Genomic DNA, 23,365 nt, shown 5'->3' on the forward strand with positions numbered 1-23,365 from the left:
AATTCATCCATTGAACATTATGGTTAGAGGGGACATATCGACTGGTTCAAAAATAGTCTTAAAGAAGATATTTTGCTTTTCAAAACTCACTTTTCTGAACGTTAAAATTCTCAAATAGGAGAAACATTCGATAAAAAACTGAAAATTTTTTATATCTAGAAAGCGATTTTTGTCAAAAATTAATGCTCAAACCCCAAAGATAAATCAGAGAGAATATTTCTTTTAGGTTTTCATTTCGAAAAAGATGGTTTATCCATTGTCAATGTGTTTATTTGTGTTATATTTGACGAAAACTTTTAATTAGATCAACTGATGAGGGTTGTTTTTTAATTTAAAGTGGTGTAGTTTTCAAAATAATAATTCCTGTTGGATTCAAAAAATAGGTTTTCTCATCTTTGAATCACTGTTATTCGAAAACCACTTCAGAAAAATCATAATTGCATTCATAAGTGATAGTCTAAATATATAAAAACGAACAAATCGAAAAGTTTTTCCGTTCGTTATCTGACCACATACCAATATTACTGTGGGTTTAACCTTTTTTTTTGCTTTTTTGCTTTTTCAATAATTTTCAGTGATGATAAGGGTGATTATTTTTGAAATCATATTATTTCATTCAACAATTTCGGTGCAAAAATATTTCAAGAATATCAATAAAAAAAAATTGAAAAGTGAAAAGGCTTATTGAATTTATTATAATTTATGATTCGGTAAAACCGTATGTTTTTAAAACAATTATCATGGTTTTTCTCCTTTGAATCAAAATTTTCTTTCAAAAAAGAACAATCATGGAAAAATCAACACCCCGAAAAAAGATATGATTTCAAAAATAATTACCCATAATGAAAAAAGAAATTTCTCAACCATTTGATGTTTTAAAACAAAGATTTAGAAATATTCAAAAACGAAAACATAATGGGAACAAATCACGTGAATAAAGAAAATGATCGATTGAAACTTTTTTATGATAAAAAATTCATTGAAAAAAAGAACGAATGAGTCCTCTGATTATTTTTCTTTTGTTCACGACAAAATAATACAGATTTTCAGTCCAAACACAGCCAATTTAGTTTTCAACGACATATCTAATGCATCACCTTCTGATAACTTTGAATTAGTGAAATTTTTGCATTCATCAATTTCAATTCATTCTCCAGCAAAAGATTCGTGTCGCACAATCGCGTTTATCACTCCTTTTGGAAAAACAAGAGTTGATTCAATATTGGATACTCCTCTTGAACAGAAAACAAAGCAAAAAGGCAAACCTTTATCGATTGATGCCAAAGAAGAAGAAAAGCTAGTCAAACCATGCATTCAAAAAATATGATGAAGGAGATCTATTTCCACAAAGGACATTTCTCGATAATGTGAATCAAACTTTTGAAAAAAACTTAACATACAACTACAGTCGCTATTTCCTGAAAAGGTGTCAGTCTAATCTTTATGAGCAAATTGCAACTCCATTTGAAAGCAAACGGTATGTTGTAACATAAGACAGTGGATTAGAATACAAAAATAAATTGACACAAAAACTTGAAGGAATTAGAGCAGAGCTAATAATCTGTATGGACGAGACAGGCGTCCAAGAGAATGTTGATTCAAAAAAAAGGAGAGTGATTTGCCCAAAAGAAACAGGCAAAGGAAGTGCAATATTCAAGGTTCTTCGAGACAACAGATTAGTATCTGTTATTGGTTGTATCCCATTAATTGGATTTTCCGTTAAACCGATGCTGCTGATCAAAAGGCAAACAATTGAAGAAGATACGAACTCAAAACTTATTTTAGGAATTGATTTCGAAATTTGATGGGGCATAGTGTTTCACTTCATGCATTTTTATTGAAAAATAATTTTTTTTTGATGAACTTTTTTAAATCAAAAAACACATAAAGAATAGGTCCATTTTTTAACATTCGTGAAATGTTTAAAAACTTTGTGTTTCGATTTCAACGATGCCTGTTTACGGATATGAAAATCTAATATGTTTTTAAATCTGAGAAAGTGAAATAAAGTTAGGAGTGAAACAATTTTTTGAACTTTGAGCAAAAAAAGCTTGAAAGTCCGTATTTTCCACCAGATCATTTTCCAAAGGCTGCAGTTCATCTGTTGTGTTTGCTTATTGGATCAACGATTGCTTTTTACCTCACATAAATAAAATAAAAACAAATGTTAACGAAAAAACTCTATTTCTGGATGATGGACATTCTTCTCATTCTTCTCAAAAAGCAATTAACTTATTATTAAATAATAATGTTGATTTGTTTTTTATTTTAACTCATTCTTCACATTTATTATAACCCTTTGATCTTGCCACTTTTTCCATTTTTAAAACAGAAATTCGAAGTCTATCAACAATCGTGCCATCAATAACTCAAGCAAAGCTAGTTGATAACATAGTGCGAAGCTATCAAATGGCCACATATCCATATTTTTTTCGAGCAGGATTTCTTTGAGCAGGAATATCTATTAAATGAGTTAATTCCACTTTTACTGGCGAATAAAACAAAGAACATATCGATAAGCAAATTAATCAAATGAATTCAGAAGACAGATCGCAAGAAATTGCAACTGAAAAGCTTACAATAATGAACACGAAAAATTGGATTCATGGATTTCTGAAAACTCAGACATGCTTTCCAAAGCATGAAAGAAAAAAAGAATCAAAATTGGATCTGATAAATATTCGTTATTCACGAGAAAAAGAGAAGATCAATCAAATTCAAAGCGTGTTTTAATGAAACAAAAATTGAAAAAAATACAAATTGAAGAAAGACGACACGAAGAGAATGGGAAAGATAGTTAGCAACAGAAGAAAAATCAAATACAACGAACAAAGAGGTTTCATTCTCCATTCCGATGACACTGACTGTGATAGAAAAAAAAGAAAGATTTTCGAATATTCAAACGAAAACAGCTGCAAGCATGATAACCAATACCAATTTCAAACCAGAGACATAACTTTATTATTTACAAACCAAACAGAAACAGAGACAGATGACAACGATTGTGAATATTTCAATGACAACGATATGAACATCAGTTTGGAATTGATAAGCGATGAAGAAACAGAAAACTGTGAAAGTGATGATGATCTTGATCAGAAGGATAATGAAAAAAGTAATTCTGAGCCCAGTGATGAATGCAAATGCCCCGTATATCACACAAGAAGCATTCGAATTCAAAAATACTCCAATGTCTATCAAAATGACCTTGAATCATCTGAGGATGACATTTGATAAATGAAAGTTGTCAGAGAAAACTTTTACGAAAATAAATCATGTTCATTGGATATTTGTGACTGGCAACAAACTGAATAGACAAACATCGAAGCTATGTACGTGAACAGATATCAATATCATTCAGAATTCATAAAACAGTTGTTCAAACAAATAAATGTTAGTGTGTTCTTCACAGTCTTGATTATTTATGATAATAATTTTGCACTTTCTTCTTTTAAAGTTTCCTCTCTTTTTTTTCTTCTTTCCCATATAAATATTCTATTTGCATTTTGACAGATGCTTCAAACAGTTATTATAAGTGATGATGGAAGCCCAAAAAACAAGATAACAACGAAAATTGATGAATTCAATTTTAAAACCGATTTGTTAAAGAAACTTCAAGAAAAGTGTTGATCAACACAAATTGAGGAAAACAGTTTACAGTGTTGCAAGTTTGAAATGGTTCAAAACAAATAATGTTAATGAAAACGATTTTTTCATTAATTTATTTAGGGTGATTAATTAACCCTTTTTTTTTTTTTTTAAAACCCGGACTTTTTATTAAAATTCATATATCTCGACAAGTTTCAAAAATTAAAAAATAATAATTCATATATTCATGCATCAGAATATAACACATCTAACCATATTTGAATTTTTATTTATTGTGTTGTATTGATGAATAAATAAATAATTTTTATTTTTGAAAATCCGACTTTTGATGAATTTTTCTATTTTAATGAAACGATTCGATTCATTTTTTATACACGCAACTTTGTTTTTCCATGATGTAAACAATTCTGGTTATTTTTTATTTTCCACAATTTGCTCTTTCTAACGGAATGAAAATCTGTCATTTTCAAAAAATCACAGTCAATGGGACAACTTAAAAAATATTTTTCATTAAATGCAAAAGCATCTAACTAAAACTAACACTTGCAGTTATGAATATTATAATTATATATAATTACCACAAAGTTTTATTTGAAAATGATTTTGTAGGGATTCACAAAAGTTATTTGTTTTTTCTATTGATGGTTTTTTTGTTTCTTTTTTTTTGAAATTTGAAAAATATTAATTTTTCAAAATCTTCGCTGAATCATTTTCAAATATAACTTTGTGGCAATTTTATATAATTATTATATTCATAACTGCAAGTTAATCCTATGTGACATGATACGAAAAAAAAGAAAAAACTCAAAAATGACAGACATGATATTTTCAATTTTTGCATTTTTTTGTCACTTTTATAAAACAAGTGAACGTTTTTAACAACTTAAAGCATTTTTCGTTTTTAAACGTTATGAGTTTATTTATGTTTTTGCATCATATTTTGCTCAACTTTCCATGAAAATCAAAACACTTTCAAATCATTTTTTTGCAAGTGACAAATTGATCAAATAAATATATTGTGGTTTTGTCACTTGTCAGATCTGTCACTGACAAGTCAGATCTGTCATATTGTCATTTTGTCATTTTTTGAGATGCACATTTTTTTGAGAAAAAACAGAAAAACCAAAACATTTCATTTGTTTGTGAGGAAAATTCTCATTTGTCACATTTTGATCTGAAAATAAAGAATAAATTTTGTTTGATTGTTTTATTGGGTTTTTATTGTTTTTAAAGTCTTTTATAAAAAGCATTATTGCGTTCTCTGTTCTTGTTTCAGTTTTCATTTAACAATTTTTGAACTAACTATTGAAAAAATATCCTGTTTTGAGAATTCATCATTAACATCAACATTTTTTGTTTGTTATTTGTATGAAAGCATGAAACACTAAATGTTATGCTGAATTACACTTTATCACTTTTGCTTTCATTAAAAATCTTACCAAACATTGATTGTTGTTTAACATTTGACAAATTGCTAAGTTTTCTTAAATAATAATAAATAAACGTTCAAAGAACAATTCTTCATTTACAACCTAAAACAAATAAAAAAATATTTCTTTTTATTGAGAAATAATTTTTTTTCTATTTTCAAATAATGTCGGAATTTTTAAAAAAATTCTTTTATAAAAGAATATATAGGTGATTTTTTATTTGATATCATAAAAATTCCGAAGTTTGATCATAAAAAATTTTCATTAAGGGTTGGGTCTATCAGAAAATATTTTTGTTTTTTTTTTTGTGCGAAAATATACATTAATATATTGTTATTATTAATTATTTGTTGATTTTTATTTGTTTCCAATTGTTTTTATTAAAAAATTTGAAAAAATATAAAAAAATTTATAAGAAAATATCGATAATTCAATAAACAAAACAAAACAAAAGTTCACTGGTTTGTAAAACATGATAATAATTACAACAATATGTAATCAACAATTTTTTAATATGAAAATTAGTTTTATGATGTTATTTCAAAGAAATTTTAAAAATGAAATTGAAGATCTTTAAACATTTGATCAAAATGAACAATTTTCAAAAACACAAATGAAAAATATAATAGTTAAACTACATATTTATCAGATATACAACAATATGTAGTTGATATTAGCTTGGAAATAAATAATATTTTAAAGAAGTTATTTTAATAAATTGATCAAAGTTTTTTAAAAAATTACAAAAAAAATATTTCAAAAAATGAAAAGAAATTCATTAATTTTTTCTTTTTTCACTAAAAAAGCTCGCAACTATTATGGTCTCATCTTTCTCATCCTCTGTACTTTTTTTTGGCATTGCCTCAGTTGCTTGGTAAACATTCCATTCAACAATTTTTCTGAATATATTTCTCTGTGCTATTTCTTCTTCTTCGAAAAACACTTTGAAAGCTGCACATATATGTCTCTAAGTTTCATTGAATTCTTCAAGGGCATTGCTTGGTTCAGTTTCAACGTTGATTTGAGAATGCAAAGGTGACTTTAGAAAGTGGAGAGGATTTTCTGGCTGATAACAATCAGCTCTTGGAGTCTTGTGCTATGCGAGATCGAAACCCTGGGCGAAGTGGCGAGCACGTTGTTTTCACAGATCAAGTGCACTGGGAGCAGCAGCGTGGTGGAGTGCAGCGAGTGTATGATTGGTGGAGGGGAGAAGGGGAGCGGAGATGGGGGATGTGTGAAGATGGCCGGGGTCGGAGGAGGCGGTGCAAGGCTGGAGATGGAGAACTGCACAGTGGCGATGTGCAGCACCACAGGCAGCGAGGCCCGAGGAGGCGGCGTTGCAGCCGAGCTGGCAGCCGGGGCAGCCCTGCTGATAAACGGCTCGACCTTCGAGTACTGTGCTGCTGCTGCTGCGGCTGGCGGAGGCCAGGCACAGACACATGGCCTGGGCGGTGCGGTGTTCGTGGGGGAGGCAGATGCTGCCAGGCTGTTTGCCCTCGAGCACGTGGTGTTTGCCAGATGCGATGCGTGGAAGGGCAGAAAGGTGTTTGTGTCCGCCACCGTGCTGTCCGCAGTGGCTGATGCCGCCCATTTCAACTGGAACATGACCAGCGCCGACCTCAGCACCCTCGACGAGCTCGGCGGATTCGAGCTGACCACAGCCGATCCCAACCGCCCCATCCCGCTTGCCGTGTATTTCTGGACCAACATCACCACCCACGTGTTTGTCGACGGAGACACAGGCTTCGACTTCAGTGCATGTGGGCACTCTGCTGCTCCCTGCCTGACCATTCCTCACGCCCTTTCCCTCAGGCTCTCCCCGCTTCCCCTCCCCTCCTCCATCCTCTCCATCGCCTCCCACTCCTCCATCCCCGAGCCTCTCCTCCTCCTCCTTCCCCATGCCACCACCTCCCCCTCGCCCGCCTCCCTCCCGTCTCTTCGCATCCACGGCTGCGCCCCAGACACCCCGGTCCTCGTCTCCGATCCCACACACAGCCAATCCGTCGCCTTCCTCGCCTCTTCTGTCGACCTCGCCATCGACGCCATCTCCTTCCTCCTCCCTTCTGCTCTCCCCCACCACTCCTCCTTCATCCTAACATCTGCCCCAGACGCTGCTCTCCTTTTGCAGCGCTGCTCCTTGTGGCTCCTCAACCGCGGATGCACCCTCCACGGCATCCCTGCTCACCACCCTTCTCCGCTTTTCATTTCTGAGCTTGACTGCGTTCGAGAAAAGGAACATATGAAATGACGCTTCTTGAAATCTGTAGTTCTATGCTGTTAAGATGAAGAGAGTAGAGATGGAGATTGAAAGAAATCATTTCAAAGAAAATAGATTCTGGTACGAAACAAAAGAAAAAGAAAGAAAAAAAGTGCAAAACGAACAAAATCTGAAAGATAAAAGGAGGAGAAAAGAAGGAAATAGAAAGAAAAGAAGTGAAAGGATTAAATGAAGGCAAAGGGATAATTGACAAATAAAAGGGAGAACAAAAAGAATATTCTTAAGAAAATCAGAAGAGAATGAAACAGTCCAACAAAGTTCAATTGTTACTGAAGATAGAAAACAACAGAAGCTGCTTTATCATTTGCATCTCCTTCTTACCATTCCTTCCCCTCTGCATATGCCTCTTGCTCTCCCTAAACTTTTCCTTATGATTCTCCTCATTTTACTCTCTTTATTATCACTCTCATCTTGCCGGATAGAAACAACATTTTTCTCCATAAGCGACTCATTTCAATGAATAAAACTGCTTTCCTTCTGCTCTAATTTCAAACCTGTAACTTTCTCATTCTCTTCCTTTTGCTCTTTTCAACAACAGAAAGGAAACTTCATATACAGCCCTTTCCTCCCTATGGAGTATGACTCGTCTTGCACACTTTCTCCTTTCCTTTTCCACTACCCTCCACTCGCTCCTATTTCCTCTCAGAGTTGTTTCTGTTGAGTTTTATCAAATTCTCATTTGTCTTCAGCAAGGTCTATTCGATTTCTTGCTCTATCAGAGCGATTAACCAGAAAAAATTCTGTATGTCGCATTAGTGGCTGTTGAAGAGAAGAGGAAGAAAAAAATTCAGATGTTGAAGATAAAGAAGATGTTGAGAACTTCACCGCAACTTGCTTCAACGCTATAATAGCGCAGCGAATGAATGAGAAAGCGAAAATTGATGAGGGATTGCTTTTTCTTTCTTTCAGACCTAATACTGAAAAAAGAAAGTTAAACTTGTAAAGGTGTGTATTTGGTGACTTAGACATGGCTTCTCTGCTGTCATGTGAAGCAGGTTCTTTCATTGGTGATGGATTGGTCTCACATTCAACAGCCTCTTCTGTATTCCTCTTTTCTGCTAATCCTTCTTCTTATTTCGATTCCAATTGTTTTTATTCTTATTCTGATCTATTTTGTTGTCAAATACCCTCCGTTAAAAGATTAATAAATTTGTCAACTTCAAATTTCATTTTCTTCCTCTTTTGCACCCCAAAAGACGTTTGTTGTAAATTGCACAGATGAAAAGAGTCTGAGATGATTCGCCATTTACAAAAAGGTTTTGGAGTGGAACTATGTTTTGAAGTTTCGATACTTGTTTGATTCGACTGAAGTGAATTCCTTTCTTTGAACATTCTTCTGGTTCTCGTTTCATTCTCTCTTCTTCTTTTTTTCTAACTTTTCTCTTTTTCAATCCATTTTCTTTCTTCTTTTTCTCTTTTAAATTTTTCTTTCTCTTCTCATTTAAGTCCTTCCTCCTTCTTCTTCCTTTATTCTTCTACCTTTCTGACCTTTCTTCCTCTTTATTTTTCAATCTCTCTTTTTCCTCTTTCCTCTTCCTCGTCTACCTTCATAAGCCATGGTGAAACTATTGCTGAATGATTCGTTCAAGTTTATGCATTTGCTCTCCTTCTCGTTCAAAGTGAGTTTGGGGAATGTCTGCAACTTCTGCTGAATTTGTGTGGCATAGCCCAATGGAAAGGGGATTAGATTTCTCAATCGCCAATATGGGTTCCCAAATACCGAAGCAAAATTGGTAAAACTGAAAACAAAAAAGGGCTGTTTTTCATGTCTGCAAAGAATTTTGACGGAAATTTTGTTATTAAAGCATACACAAGTCCATTTCGCATACTTGAAATAAGAATGTTTTTCCAATAAGTCTAAGAAATTGAAATACAATTGGTTTTGATGACGTGCATTTGAATGCTTCTTCACTGCAGAAAGTGCATCTAATTAATGGAGAGACGAAATGCGCATTCAGGCTCAAACAGCACACGTGAGCTCCTGTTCTTGATTCTTCTTCCTTAATCCTTTCTTCTTCTCCTTTTTCCTCTCCAAATGACGTTTTTGAATATATCTCTTCTCCTCTTCTCCACTCTTTCAATTTGATGTTTGATAACACAAATATAAGCCTATCTCCCCTTTCCATATCTTCTCTTGTTCATAAAAGGAATCTCTCTCACGCCCCAGAAGTATCTCCACAAAACTGCCTTTTCTTATTGTAAATCAGTCACACCTTCTTTTTCGTGAAAATTTCACCAAAATTTATTCAGTTGCCGTCTTTTGCTATTCTACCCAAAGCACATAAATATGGTTTCTTTCTAAACCCCAAATTCAAATGAGGTTGATGTTGATGATTCGTCAAAGGATTTCACTGTTTAAATAACAAAAGAATTATCTTTTAATAATCAATGCCAAATAAAAATCGTAAGAAAAAAGAAGAATAAAATAAAAAATAAATTTAATTAAAAACTTCAATTGATTCACAGTCATCGTTATCTGCACCAAATCCAGATTTATTCCCACACCCCTTCCCTTCTTCTTCCTCTCATTTCTTTCCTTTCGTTCCTTCTTCTTTTGTTCTCGTTCGTTTCCTTCCTCCACTCCCAAGCTTCTGTAACAAACACCTTCCTTGTCCCACGTCTGATCGAAGTATTCTTTTGCTTTTCTTGCTCAACTGCTGCTATCTCCCGCTATCAAACAGCTGAATCGCCTTTGATATGGCATTAACTTTCAAAAGTTACAGAAACATTTCTGAATTAATAAAACAACCTTTCAACAGCTGATACGTTGCAAGATGATGAAGGAATTAATTGTTTCTTTTGTTGGCATGTCAGTGATCACACAGACAGCGAACTTGGTTTATGCCTTTGAAAATATGTTCGATTGAAAGCAACATATGAAGAATTCCTCATATTTGAAAACAATTACTATTAGAAGCTGCAACGCAAGAAACACAGTCCAACAGCATTTCAATAAGAGATAAATAAATTAAGTAGTAGTCAAAGAAATTGTGCAGTCTCGATGTTCGTCTAAGAAAACATCTCCGTCTTGTCCAACGCATGCAAACACCTCAGCGCACCCGATACGAATCAAGAAACTCACCACAAATCAACTCCGCATCGAAGTCACGCAAATGGAGCATAACAATAAAATCTCTGGCTTTCTGCGCTTGAAGAGGCTGATCAATAATATTCTGTATTTTTCTGTAGTTGCCTGCAGCGTCGAAGAAAACAAACCTCGAATGATTATCGCCTTGAATGCTCAAAATGGCTGTTCCTTCGAAGAATGAAATCCAGATGCAATTGGGTAGAATGTTGTTCTTCCGCCAACAAATATGAATAAAAACGCAGTGAGACAGGTTTTCTCCGAGATAATGAGTGTTGTTCACAATTTATGGGTGGTTTAAGTGAAAAACTTCGCCCTCCCCAAATGACGTGGAAAAGGAGCGAGACAAAAGTATAAACAATAACATTAAAAAATAATTTAGTAATAATAAATTAATGCATTATCCGCTTCACTTCACCACCGACTTCGCCTTTTCACCTTGGTCACGAAGACCAGAGGGCAGGGGACGTTGCCCCTCGGAGCTTTCTCCTGCAGGCCGTGCAGGGGTCCGGTGAGGCGAGTAATCTTGGAGCAGAAAGAAAAACCACTCTCGCTTTCGCAAGGCGTGGAAAAGATAACTGCGTGTACTATGCTCTGCCTCCCGCTCCTCTGTTGCATCGTCAGAGCAAACCCTATCATCGCGCACTATGTAGACCAATCTGATTCTTCTGTGTGAAGAACAATCGTTATCGTGTTGGATAGAGAGCTTTTGATTAAACTTGTTTATTCTTTCTATTTGTATCTTTCCAGGCTCTAGGCGTACGCTAATCTCTTCTGGCGTCTGATCTTCTTTTCTCTCTTTCTCTATCTCTCCCCTTTTTTCTCGCCATCCTCTCACTAGCATGTCGCTCTTCCTCGAACCCATCCGCGTATCATCTATCCATCCGCGTTCGTATTATTCCGGAGCAAATATTGTCTCACTGCGTTTTTATTGATTCGCAATGGAGCGAATCAACAAACGCAAGAAGCTTGTTTGCTCCTCGATAATGAGTCTCGAAATCCCTCCTATCTCAGTACATGTGATCTAAAACCCCCTTCCTAGCACTGTCTAGTGAGGCGGATGTTTGGAGGGACTGCGGATGAAGGTGCGGCCCTTGTCTCTTCTCCCTCCCTTACTTGGGTTATCTTTGAGTTGACATCGATCTGGCCCTTGCCTCTTCAGTATCGTTCCCTATCTGTCCAATACTCCTTCCGCTACGCCTCTTCCGATCTTTTCCCCTCCTCTTCAGCGGAGTTGCATCCTTCTCTCCCGTAAGCACACAAATGCTGTTGGTGATTATGGAGGGTGTTTTCTTACTACTCGGTTGTCGGGATGCTGAGTTTCGTGACTTTGCCGTTTCACTTTTCTTTCCTTCTTCACTCAGGAGTTTCTTTCTACCTTTTGATCGCTTTCTCGTAAGCTTCTTCTCTATCTCAGATCCCGCTTTGGGTAATTCCTCTGTGCGATCCTTCATATCTGCATCTGCTATCTCCAGTGTCCCTTCCTTCGTGTCTCAGCTCTTATCTGTCTTATAATCTTCTCCCCTCTGGAGTACTGATCCCCCGATTGTCTCCAGGATCCAATTTGTGTCTTGCACCGGTAACGCGGTATAGTTTTCCTGGGCCACTCTCGAACCCGGCGCCCATCTCGCATACGCATTGATCGCCTTCCAATCTGCATCTTGTTGTCTTGCAAAATGTGTTATCACAGCGTGTCTTATCGAGTTTGCGGTAAATGTGTCTGGTATTCAGTTTTCTCTCAGGACCGCCACTAATTCTTCTTTGATCCTCTGCAGGTTATCAGGTCTACTCCCTTCTATGTCAAATCAGATATGCTTGTCTCAAAAAGATGACTTTGAAAAATCCATCCATCGTTGGAGCGCTTCAACTGCATCGATACGTGGGTTTTGGTGGTTATTTGAAATAACTTTGATAATCTCACCTCCAGACGTTTTGATCTGTCCTTGCGTAAGTATTGTATTATCCTTGAATGTCGTTGTCTCACTTCTCATTCTCTCCAGCTCTGCTGGCCTTTAAGCTCCAGAAATCATAACGAGGATGAGGGCTCTCTTCTGAAGTGTTTGTGGGTCTGTCATATTGAAAATGGCTTTTTCCCAATTTGTGATGATTGGAATGTCCCACATTGATTTGTATCGCTTGCCCTTTCTCGGCTTCTCTCCCATATAAGTTTTTTTAAATATATCTATATTCTTCCCATCAATCTTCGTCTCTCTGAAGAGATAAACAGAAATCAGTTCTTTCCGTACTGTCTGATAAATGACTACACTAGACAGGTTAGTGTTTGAAAGCGTTCCAGTAAACTCTGCCAAAATCCATTTGGCATCTCTAATTGTGAGGGGGTCGGTATCATCCATGCTCTCTCTATCAAGAAACTGCTTAAATCTTCGTAGCGCTCTCCACGTATCCCTTTCATTCTTATGGTTTTTCAGTATTGCTGCTGCTATGTCCTTTGCTCCAACGTATTCTCTACATGTCAAGAAGAGGTCCCTTCCCTGTATATTCTCTTCTCCAGTGTGTGACGCTTATCACCTTTCCTGGGGGTAATTTCCAGCCTTCCCTTCTCATCTTCGCTCCCGGTATCATGCACTCCTGAAAGGTACCCAGGGTCTTTGTCAAATGCCCAGGCTGCAGTGGCGGGGTCCAGGTCTGCCCCCGCCATGCTGGCAGAATCAGAATCGTCAGATTCCTCTGAGCTTCGTTCATCTTCTCTTTCATCACTCGCCCAATGTTTCTCAGGAACGGGTGGACTAGCACTATGTCGTCTTCTGGTGTTCCTTCCTCTCTCTTCCTTCTCATGGAGGATAGTCTCCAAGTACTTCCGCAGGGCACCGGCGCAATCTGTTCTGAAATTGTATCTTGTGTTCTCGGTGCGATTGACTGTAATATCTCTGCGACTTTCTCCCCCTTCAGTGCGTAGTCCGGCTTCTTCGCCATCCGGCTGAGTGCATCTGCTTCCGTGTTCTGCTCTCCCGGGAGATGTTCCGTCTGTATTGTTAAGTCCAGGCTGTTCAGTTTCTTCTCCAATGCTCTCAGTGTTGGGATGAGCGATGGCGCTCCCCTTTTCTTCTGGATTGTCCATCTCGTGGACATGTTGTCTGTCTTCAGACGAATATGATCTATCTTCTGTTGTTGCAGCCATGCTCCTTTCCTTTCTAGAGTCCTCAACACTGCTCTGGACTCCTTTTCGTTTATCGCTAACGCACTCTCCTGGGGGGTCCAACTTCCGTGGATATATATCTTCTCCTTTCTGTTTTCTGTCGGTATTGTTAATACTGCAACTCATCCCAGCTCTGACGCATCCGTTGTTTGTACTGCTGGCCTAGTTCTCTTCCTTTAATAACTCGGTCTGTTCTCTAGCAGGATCTTCTTCCAATGTGTCAACTCTCCTAACATCATTGGGGTGACTATCACCGTTCCCTTCCAGCTCCCGCGGGCTATTGCCTGCCTCAGCACGTGTTGCATGCGCTTCATCCACAAGCTCGCTGGTGGGTGTTGTAACCTCACAAAATTCAGCCTCCCGAGGAGTGCTGCTAAGTCCCTCGTCTTTTGTCTCCTCCTCTTCTTTGCATGTGCTATCCACTTTCGCACATCCTCCCGGAGCAGCACTCTCTTCCTCTCTTGGAGCGTCACTTCCATCTTCTCTGAATTCCACAACCATCTTAAAAACTCCGCACTCCCTATGGGCTCCAATTTCAGCTTCTCTTCTGACAGTATCCAGCCCAAATTTCTCAGGAACTGGGCTATCTCCTGTGAGATCAATCTCAATGCATCCCTGTCTGAGTGCATGAGGAAAATGTCGTCCAGATAAATTACTAGCTTGACTTTCCACTTTTCTCTGATGAACGAGGCTGCCCTTTTTGTTATCTTTGTGAATGCTCTGGGAGCATCTTTCGCTCAAAAAGGCATCCCTACGTTAGCGTAGCATTGATTCTGAAAGCTGAAACGCATATAGGGACTGAATTGCTCGTCCACCTTTACATACTGGTATGCACTCGATATGTCCAGAGTGGTCATCCAATCGCTCTTCTCCAGGAGTTCCACCACTGTTTCCTGGGAATCCATTTTGAAGTGCTTTCCCTGCACTTTCTCGTTTAGAGCTCTGCAATCCAGGATCTTCCTCCACTTTCCGTTTTTCTTTCGCACCATGAATGTCTGGTTGAACCACTTCACCTCCGACTCCTTTATGGGCTTCACCACTCCTTCCTTCAACTCCTCCTCCAAGAGGGATAAATAATTGTTTGTCATCTCTGTTGTTCCCCGAAATTCTTGTCTGTGTTTTCTCTCCTCGAGTGAGATTGGGGATTGGGGACTTCTCCATCGAGCCCTTATTCCACAATTCACTAGTTTATCTCCCCAAATCTTCTTCCACTCGCTCAGCCTGTTCACTAGTCTCCCAGGCAGTGGTTCCTTCGGTGATCCAATCACTATTCTCTTCCTCACTTCTGGAGTCTTGTGGCCATGATACATCTGTGTATCCCCTTCTCCCTCGAGAGTATCGACTATAGCTATCTTCGAGCACATCTCCAGGGCGCTCCCAATTGGGGACTCGATAGCAGTCCCAGAAGCTCTCTAGACTCCCTTCTCTTTTTCCTTCCCGGATTTCCGATCGTTCTTCTGTCTTGTCTAACGAAGATATGCTGAGCCTTTTTCTGTGTTCTTTCTCCATGTTCCCATCTCGTGGTCTCTCGAGATTTCTTGATTTATCCTTTTCTCTCGATCGAACGGACTCTGTGCCTCTTCGATATTCACGCAATCTCCCACGGGTTCCGTTCTTGTAACTTTGTCTCGATTGAATGGAACTCTTTGTTGAATTGTCAATCCTTCGAAAGTCGACAGCTTTCTGTCTGTATCTGTCTCGCGGCTCTCTCTCCTCTCTCTCCTCTCTTCTCTCTCTACTCTTACGACCACTTGTTGGCCCCACTTATTGTTTCCGTAGCTGTCCCTCCTTTAATCCTTGGGGGAGTTGGTAACAATAATCCAGTGATAGGGGCTGGCTTTCCAGTGATGATTGGAACAAACTGTGCCTGAAACTGGGGTGTTCTCCTCATTCCCCTGAAATTCGTGAAGCTCCTTCCATGTATACGTTTCTGGAGATTTCTGCATTCGAATCCATGGGCATTCCTGCCCGAGCTGAAACTTCCAGAGAGCCCACTTCTATACGTTGCGGGCCCGAAACCCGTTGTGGAGTCAGGAGATGCACCGTATCCTGTTGCATCTCCCTCTGCTTGAAAAAAACTGGTGCTCTCTTCCAGCTTCCTCAGGTAATTCGGCACATCTTTGGATATTCCTCCTTCTAAAAAGCCCTTCGCGCTTTCCCAACCCGATTGGGGGATAACATTCAGTAGGTTTATTCTGCTAATACAGTCGGCGATAAGCGCATATGCACAAAATAATCCTCTCAATCGTTCCTTCTCCTCTTCCATAAGGTGCACCTTCTCCAGTTCCTTCACTGTTAGCGATGCAATTGCTTTAGCTGCCTCAAAGCCCGATTCGAGGGCCTGCTGGAGGATTTCAATTGCTCTGCTTGCTTCCGGTGAATCTCTTCTCCCCTTTGTTGTGATGGCTGTTCTGGCTAGCGCATTCCAGCTTGTATCCGTGTGTCCCGTGAAAAATTCCTTCTCGATCTCCGGAATAAATGTGTTCAGTATGTCATCTCTCATCCTGATTGATCCAGCTTTTCATAAATCCATGAACATTCTCAGTTCGCTCGCTTGTCTCCGGGGAGTCAGCCACTCCCTGGGAAAAATTCCTGCAAAGTCTTCTGTTCCTTCTTTCTCTTCTTGCCGTTCCAACTCTTCAGAATCCCAGTCACTGTACTCTTCGTCTTCCCGTCTCTTCATCCAGCTATATGTGCGACTTTATCTTTCACGCTTTCCTTGTTTCCCTCTCGCGATCAGATCATTGAAATCTACCCCCGACTCCGACTCGCTCGATCTCGATCTGCTTCTTCTCCTTACTCGTTCCCTCTTCACTTTTCTCATTGGCAGCATCCCCGTAGCTCCAGACTGCATTGACAGTGTTTGGCTTCTTGTGATTTCTTCAATCATGTCTTCTACCCTTGAAAGCCTATGTGCAAGATCAAATCCTCTGTCCCCGACTTCGCTATTTGGCACTCTAACAGTATCTTGAGTCATTCTGCCTGCGGACAATGGAATGTGAACAAAATTAAATTGTTGGCGAAGTTTGATCTTAAACCACCCAAACATAATAATTAATACTCATTATCGAGGAGCAAACCTGATTCTTGCGTTTATTGATTCGCTCCTTTGCGAATTCTATATTTTTGATTGTTTCCTTTCCTCATGCAAATTGTGGAATGAAGAATTTGCTGGACTTATAAACAGCCCTGTTCAAGTATTTCGAGCATCAAGGGACAATCACAAAGGAATTCGCTATGGATGCCTCTATTCACTAAAATATGCAGCAGAAAAGAGAAATATGGAAATCGATGCTTTTGTGAAGGAAGGTGCTGTAGATCTCTTTTTGGAGGAAATGAAGCAATCAACTTTGGAAGGTGAAGTTTCTTGGGATTGTTTGAGTTTCTTTTTGAGTATTTCAGAAAGAATGAAAGCCAAGAAGAATAATGAAATGGAAGAAGCGAAAAGAAAGGCAATAAAAATGGAGATATATGAAAAGATGGAAGAAGAAGGATACGAAGATATCATTGCAAGCTTTCATGGAATATTTTCTTTTCTATGCAAAAATGGTTGCAATGAATTATCGATGGATATTTCTGAATATTTTATCAATGTTTAACTTAATTCAATTCTTTTTATTTTTACACTCAAAAAACTGTCTTTTGCAATTTTCATCATTTCGCAAAATTACAAAAAAATGGATTGAAGAATTTTCATTAATGTTTTATTACCTTTTTCAAATAATAAATAATCAAAAAAAATCCTGACTTTTCTTTATCACCATCAATAACAGTCATTGAATGAATACTTGCATCATGTCTTCTTCAAGAAGAGCCATTTTTTATTAGAAAAACTCATCTGTTCAGTTATTACATCTTGTAGTTTCTGGTAAATTTTGATTTTACTCTTTCTCTTCGCATTCTCGATGAATTCGAGAAGAAGAAGAAATGAAATGACAATTCTTGGGAATAATACGAAAGCATTAATGAAGAAATGCTTGTTGAAGAATACAGATTTCGACTTCATGAGTTCTATATGTAATATGGCTGGAAAAGAATTCAATCCAATGCTCCAATTCAGAATGGGAATTACAGAACAAGTCAATCAGAATTAATTGCTCTTCACATTCTTCTCTTTTTTATCCAGTTTTTCATATCTCTTTGTTTTTTTCTTTATTTTTGAAGCCCTTCACTTTTTTTTCATTGCTTTTATCTCTTCTTGAATAATAACACTTGTCTCTTTCATTTCATCTCAAAATGCAATTCTTCAAATTTCACTCAAATTCCATTTCTTTCTCTTTCTCCTCCTTTTTCTTTCATCATTCTGTTTTCATCTGCCTTTTTCTTATTGTTGGAGAAGAAGAAGATACCTCATTCACATTCTTTTCCAACAAAATCATCCAAAAATTATTCTTCAGTTGTATTTTTCTCTTCTTCTGCTTTGGTGTCGCATTAACTGCGGATGCAATTTAACTCTTTTGGTTTTGCTTACGGGCAAGTGAGGCACTTACCCTTTCGCTTCTCCGCTGAGAAGCTCAATTGTGATGTGCTTGATCTGTTTGAGAAACAATTCTGAAGAGAGGAAAAGATTTTGCTCCAACTCCGAACTCGCCTGCATAAACACAGCATTGATGCACAGAATGAGAGAACGAATAACGCAAATAACGCATCTAGAAAAATTTTAAGACATGCAAATAATTCGGGTCAACCTGTTGAATATCTTGGACACGAAAAATCAAAGAAGCAAGCACAGATGAAGATGAAGATGATGAGGAGGATGATGAAAATGACGAAGATAAAGAAAGAAACCATGAACTTTTTCCAGCAGGTCTCATTTAAGTCAAAAATGTCGAAGGTGTTGCTGAAGAAGTGGTTGTTATTGGTTCAATGCCTGTGGCTGTTTTCACTTCTTCCATGTGCTGTTTGAATTCAAACTGTTCAAACAGTCATCTCATGTTCACAAAAAACATGATTGAGAAGAGCTGCCCTTCTTGAAAGAAGCTCAGCCGTCTCGTCAGCACATTCTCATCCACACTGACCATCTCGTCGTGTTTTGATTTCATACGAAAAGGTCCATCGAAGTTGAATTTGTGAGCATGTATCTTTATTAAGAGGAGAAAGTTGCTTCAGCGGAGATAGTTGGGGAGGTAGAGGATGCATTGCGAAAAGACGAAAAAACTGTGTTGCTTATGATGCATGCAAAGATAGAGACAGATGGCTCCAGCAAATTATTTCTTTCAGCTTTGTCGATTGAATCTTTCTTAGAAGCTAGAGTTTTAGGCTCCATTCGTCCACCAGCTGCTTCTGCTCAAAGATGAGAATGTGTTCCAAAAACAGTGTGAGATGTCTGCGTCGCTCAACTGACGCAAACTCTTGTGTCTTAGGATCTCTGGATCGACCTGTGTTGTGTATCCCAGGAAGCTGCTGGCAAAGGAATCTTCCTCCAGAGTCCCTACAGCAGAAGAAGTTCCAACAGAACTCATTCGTTGTTGAACTCATCCCACTGGAGCGGATCGTTTTTCTCCAACACAAATGAGATGTTGTGTCCAGCATTGACTTTCCTTGAAAAGCTGATAATGCCCTGAAGATTGTGTTTGGTGAAGCTCTCTGTTCGCAGCTTGTCCCTGCTTTCGTTGTTATGAAATGCCTGATAATTCTTCAGATTTTCTTTACAGCAAATTGATTCCATGATAATCGCCTTTTCAATTTCAGAAAACCGCTTTTAACCGCCAAGCTATTCTTCCATTGCCTGCATCACTTCCAACGTGAACTTCAGAAGTCCAAGTCCTCCTCAATAAGAACTTCAATTTTTTGTTGTTATTCACTCTTGTCAAAGAAAGCAGCTAGTTATCAAATTGTGTTATGAGGATAATCAGAATGTTCGGCATGTCTCTCGGGAATATCCTGTGGATTGTATCCGCCACGATAGCTTTCCGAACTCGTCGAATTCGTTCTTTTTGATTTTTGACCAAGCCACTTTCGATGCAAACCACTTTTTCAGGCTCCTCTTCCCTTTTTTTTCTTCTTCCAGTCCATAAAAACCATCGAAATGCCACTGCCCGTGCCCGTTCCTGCAGATATGCATGTTCATCGTCAGATCCTTCAGAACGCGTTGGAATGAATTTGAAGCTTCTGCCCAATAAAAGTGCATCTTTAACTTATACGCAAAGAGCATGAAGTACTCATTAATCTTGCAGCTCACGACATTCGCCATGTTCTTCCTCTTTGAAAGAGATGAATATCCAGAAATTCCTTTGCATCGATTACTTCCTTCGAGTTCGGGTTCAATCAGCTTCCTGAATAAATAAAAAACGGCTATTAACACAGTACTATTCTGCGCTTTCTCCTCGTATGTCACGCTGCGCTTCCACATCTTCGATATGGGTTGTTATTTTTGAAATCATAACTTTTTTCGGTGTGTTTTATTTATCTTTTTCTTTTGAAAATGGATTGAAAATTTTCATTAACATATTTTTTGAATTGAAATTGTGACAAAATCAATCGTTTTTGCAAAAATCTAGATAAAAATATCTTTTTTGTGCCTTTTCCATTTTCAGTATTCTTTTGTTGATATTCAAAAGAAAGATTCGAACCGAATTTTTTGAAAGAAAAAATATGTTTTCAAAAATAATCACCCATATCTTCGTTTCCAGTTCATTCTGCAAGATTGAGCTTATTCCTATGCTCTTCTGCCACTAACGAAACGCATCCACATGCAAAGGTTGCGCAAGCTTCTCCAGTGCACTTCCCTGAAGTTGTTCGCTTTTTTAGAAAAAATACCAAAAGCGTAGCTACGTTTGCACAAATAGCTTTTCAAGCGTGTTGAATATGTTGTTCAGCGCTCTTGTTTAAACTATATCTTGCATTTGGACTCTTCATTCTTTTCTACTTTCTTTTTCTTCCTGTGTAACTTCGCAAGCTGTCTGAATTACGTGACGTGGAAAAACGGCAATGTGTTCTTTTCTTTCATTTCAAAATGACTTTTCTGATCTCTTCATCTCTCACAAAATAGCTCTGAATGATTTCTTCTTTAAAGCCACTAAAAGAGAATGGCACAAGGCAAACTTGCTTTGTGAATCGCTCCAAGTGACAATAGAGATCAAACATGAAGCAGACGAAGCAGAAGAGCGAAATTGTATCTTTATCCCAGTTATTCCAAAGGATAAATGCATAAATTGCAGCTGAATTGAATCCATCAACAAGCTTGCCCATCCACAAATTACCAATGAGCATCAAGTCAAACATCTTCTCAGGCAGTTATAGCCTCCTTTTATTTTGATTTATTTTTGCCTGTTTTCTCATGTTTGTTTTTTCGGTTTGATTGGTTTCGCTATAAACCTTAGAAAACTCATTCAGAATGAATGTCAGCTCCAATGAGACAGGAAGAATATGCAACTGGCTCTTCTTTGTGAGAGCATTCAGAGAGGACGATGAAGAAGAAGGAGAGGAGTGAGAAAGTGGAAAAAGAGGAGGAAGAGGAAGAAGATATTTGGGGTGTGAGTAATATTCTGTTTGAATGAGAAGAGCTGTCTGGCAATGTCGAAGCTAAAGCAGAAGGAAAAAAGAACAATGAATTCACATTTAATACAGATGAAATGGCATTAATGGTGGTGAAGATGGAGATTGAGAAGAAGAAGAAGAAGAAGAAGAAGAAGAAAAAGCATATGATGATGATGACGACGACAAATGAAATGAATAAGATGATTGAATGTCGAGAAATGAGAAGAGAAACGAATAAATCAACAGCAGAGAAGTTCAGTGAGGTTGATCTTCAGTTTTTTTCCCCTTCAATTTTCGAAGTTCTTCTGGCAACAGCTTTCTCCCATCATGTCATTCGTTCCCTCCAATCCTCTTTCTCACACTTGTGAAAACAAAAAAATATTTGACAATCACTGTTTTCTTCCTTTTCAATCGATCTTTTTCTCTTTCGCTTTCACTTCCTTGTTTCCTTCAAATTGTCACTAATTTAAAATTAGTCTTCTTCAAAGCCCAGAACAACACATCTTCTATCAATTTTCCACTTCTTCAATCTTCTTTTCAGTCTCGCTTTTCAATTTTTCTTCTTCTTCCCTTTTTTAAAAAATTCAATTCATCGTTCTTTCAAATTTCTGAATGAAAAAACCGATTCAAAAATTACAAAAAACAGCAGAAACCCTTCAGAAAATAATTTTTGGCCATTTTCAATATTTTTTCCTTGGCAACAGTTCAAATAAATTCAAATTCATTAGGAAAGAAAATCGAATATCAATTCCTTCTCTTCTAATTGAGAACAACGATCTATGGGTATTCGCCCGTGAGGATCAAGGTTGTGAAAGGGGAAAATTTGAAATGCAATTTTCAATCTCACAACAACTTAACCTTTAACCGACAATTGGAAAAAACGGGTTAACCGATAATACAAGCGTTATCACATACTTTATTAACTCGAAGATAAGGAACAAACAAGAACAACATTGCTCGAGACACTTATTTTCAGGGTTGGGAGTGAAACGGTGGTGGTCCAAAGAGAAGGAATTGATGTTCGATTTTCTTTTCTAATAAAAGTGCATAAGCACCTTTATTGTCAAGAAAATCTTCTATCAATTCCTTCTCTTATTATTGAGAACCTAAGTTAATTGGGAGATGATGAGACCATCATCAGCACATCTATTGTGATCGTCCTTTGCTTTTCCTCTGTTTCCTTCCTTGTTTGTTCCCTTGTTCTGATTATAAACTCTTTTCCCTGTGCTGACGTATCTCTATTTCCTTCGGTGAGCTTTTCAATTCTTGTGGGCTTCATCGGCTGCTCTTCCTTTCTTCTTTGTTCTGAACTCTCTCGTTGACAAACGGAGCTATTGGCTTGTGAACTTGCGGCTTTCTCATTTCCGTTTCTCTTCTTTGTTTCGGATCTTCTGCATATGGCTGTGCTATTTGCATCCTCTCTATCCGCTCTTTCTTCTTGATCGTTTGTTGCAGAGGCAATGACACGGGCCATTGATGATGCAAGATTTGATCGAGAATAATGTTTGACCAACGTATTTGTTTGTGGGGACAATTGTGCAAACTTTGCCACTTGTTCTGGGGGAATTCCTGCCATCGTCAGTGCTGAAAGGCTTGCTGCTTTGATCGAGTTTGGTGTGAATCTCTTGGGCACTCCTGCAACATATATTGCTTCCTTTGCAAGCTTCCGAATTCCTTCGACAGCCAACGGGTGGAAGTTCTCTATGTTCAAAAGTGACTTGTTTGCGTGTTTATTTTTCTCTTGAACTCTCTTCCTCAATTCCTGGATGGCTGATGCAGGACATATCAAACTCAGTTCTGGCAAGAATGGATCAGCATTCTCCATATTTGTGCTTGAGATCTTCAACTTTGTGTCCAAATACATACCTTCCTCCTCGAACCTGCTTTCAAACATATTGATCCTCTCAAGCTCCGTGAATCTGCAAGCAGAAAACAACACAGTTTGGACGATAACCTTCATGGTAAGCTGTTTGAAACTTAATCCTTCATTTGGTTCCAGTCCAGAAAAGAACTCAAGCACTATTCGAGGATTCCAAATATCTCCTGTCTTCTTTTTGCTTGACTCGTCTGTCCTTCGGAATGATCTGAAAAGGGTACGAATGATAGGTATATCTCCAAGGAAAGAAGAGAACACAATGTTGGAGGAAAGCGATATTGCTGCCCTTGTCAACTGAAGGCAAGTTAATTTCATGCCACCGTTCCTAAGCGATAGAAACACATTTTTACAACATGCGGCCCACTCCTGAATAGACTCCGGTATTCTTCCATGTCCACACTCTCTCCATTGTTTTCCAAAATGAGCAAATCCATACAGATACCCTCGCCAT

At 38.1% G+C, this 23,365-nt stretch overlaps 8 protein-coding genes across 8 annotated transcripts; 1 reads left to right on the forward strand and 7 right to left on the reverse strand.

The window, feature by feature from the left end:
• Window positions 1-6,231: 6,231 nt before the first annotated feature.
• MONOS_15050 (uncharacterized protein) lies at window positions 6,232-7,135 on the forward strand (the record flags this gene model as incomplete). The annotated part of the gene is made up of 2 exons (XM_067867902.1): window positions 6,232-6,799; window positions 6,852-7,135. 2 exons carry the CDS (start codon window positions 6,232-6,234, stop codon window positions 7,133-7,135), a joined length of 852 nt encoding a protein of 283 aa, XP_067732572.1.
• A 3,676-nt stretch (window positions 7,136-10,811) lies between these two features.
• On the reverse strand, window positions 10,812-11,267 carry MONOS_15051 (uncharacterized protein; the record flags this gene model as incomplete). The annotated part of the gene is made up of 1 exon (XM_067867903.1): window positions 10,812-11,267. The coding sequence occupies one exon, from the start codon at window positions 11,265-11,267 to the stop codon at window positions 10,812-10,814; it is 456 nt and encodes a 151-aa protein (XP_067732573.1).
• A 1,608-nt stretch (window positions 11,268-12,875) lies between these two features.
• On the reverse strand, window positions 12,876-13,685 carry MONOS_15052 (uncharacterized protein; the record flags this gene model as incomplete). Its single annotated transcript, XM_067867904.1, has 1 exon — window positions 12,876-13,685. The coding sequence occupies one exon, from the start codon at window positions 13,683-13,685 to the stop codon at window positions 12,876-12,878; it is 810 nt and encodes a 269-aa protein (XP_067732574.1).
• A 36-nt stretch (window positions 13,686-13,721) lies between these two features.
• MONOS_15053 (uncharacterized protein) lies at window positions 13,722-14,720 on the reverse strand (the record flags this gene model as incomplete). Its single annotated transcript, XM_067867905.1, has 2 exons — window positions 13,722-14,174; window positions 14,385-14,720. 2 exons carry the CDS (start codon window positions 14,718-14,720, stop codon window positions 13,722-13,724), a joined length of 789 nt encoding a protein of 262 aa, XP_067732575.1.
• A 27-nt stretch (window positions 14,721-14,747) lies between these two features.
• Window positions 14,748-15,068, reverse strand: MONOS_15054 (uncharacterized protein; the record flags this gene model as incomplete). Its single annotated transcript, XM_067867906.1, has 1 exon — window positions 14,748-15,068. The coding sequence occupies one exon, from the start codon at window positions 15,066-15,068 to the stop codon at window positions 14,748-14,750; it is 321 nt and encodes a 106-aa protein (XP_067732576.1).
• A 232-nt stretch (window positions 15,069-15,300) lies between these two features.
• Window positions 15,301-16,062, reverse strand: MONOS_15055 (uncharacterized protein; the record flags this gene model as incomplete). The annotated part of the gene is made up of 1 exon (XM_067867907.1): window positions 15,301-16,062. One exon carries the CDS (start codon window positions 16,060-16,062, stop codon window positions 15,301-15,303), a length of 762 nt encoding a protein of 253 aa, XP_067732577.1.
• Window positions 16,063-16,260: 198 nt separating this feature from the next.
• On the reverse strand, window positions 16,261-16,608 carry MONOS_15056 (uncharacterized protein; the record flags this gene model as incomplete). Its single annotated transcript, XM_067867908.1, has 1 exon — window positions 16,261-16,608. One exon carries the CDS (start codon window positions 16,606-16,608, stop codon window positions 16,261-16,263), a length of 348 nt encoding a protein of 115 aa, XP_067732578.1.
• Window positions 16,609-19,410: 2,802 nt separating this feature from the next.
• MONOS_17211 (uncharacterized protein) lies at window positions 19,411-19,911 on the reverse strand (the record flags this gene model as incomplete). The annotated part of the gene is made up of 1 exon (XM_067870109.1): window positions 19,411-19,911. The coding sequence occupies one exon, from the start codon at window positions 19,909-19,911 to the stop codon at window positions 19,411-19,413; it is 501 nt and encodes a 166-aa protein (XP_067732579.1).
• Between the last annotated feature and the right edge of the window lie 3,454 nt (window positions 19,912-23,365).

Source organism: Monocercomonoides exilis (assembly GCF_001643675.1).
Source record: "Monocercomonoides exilis strain PA203 chromosome Unknown scaffold9-1957334, whole genome shotgun sequence".
NCBI lineage: Eukaryota > Preaxostyla > Oxymonadida > Polymastigidae > Monocercomonoides > Monocercomonoides exilis.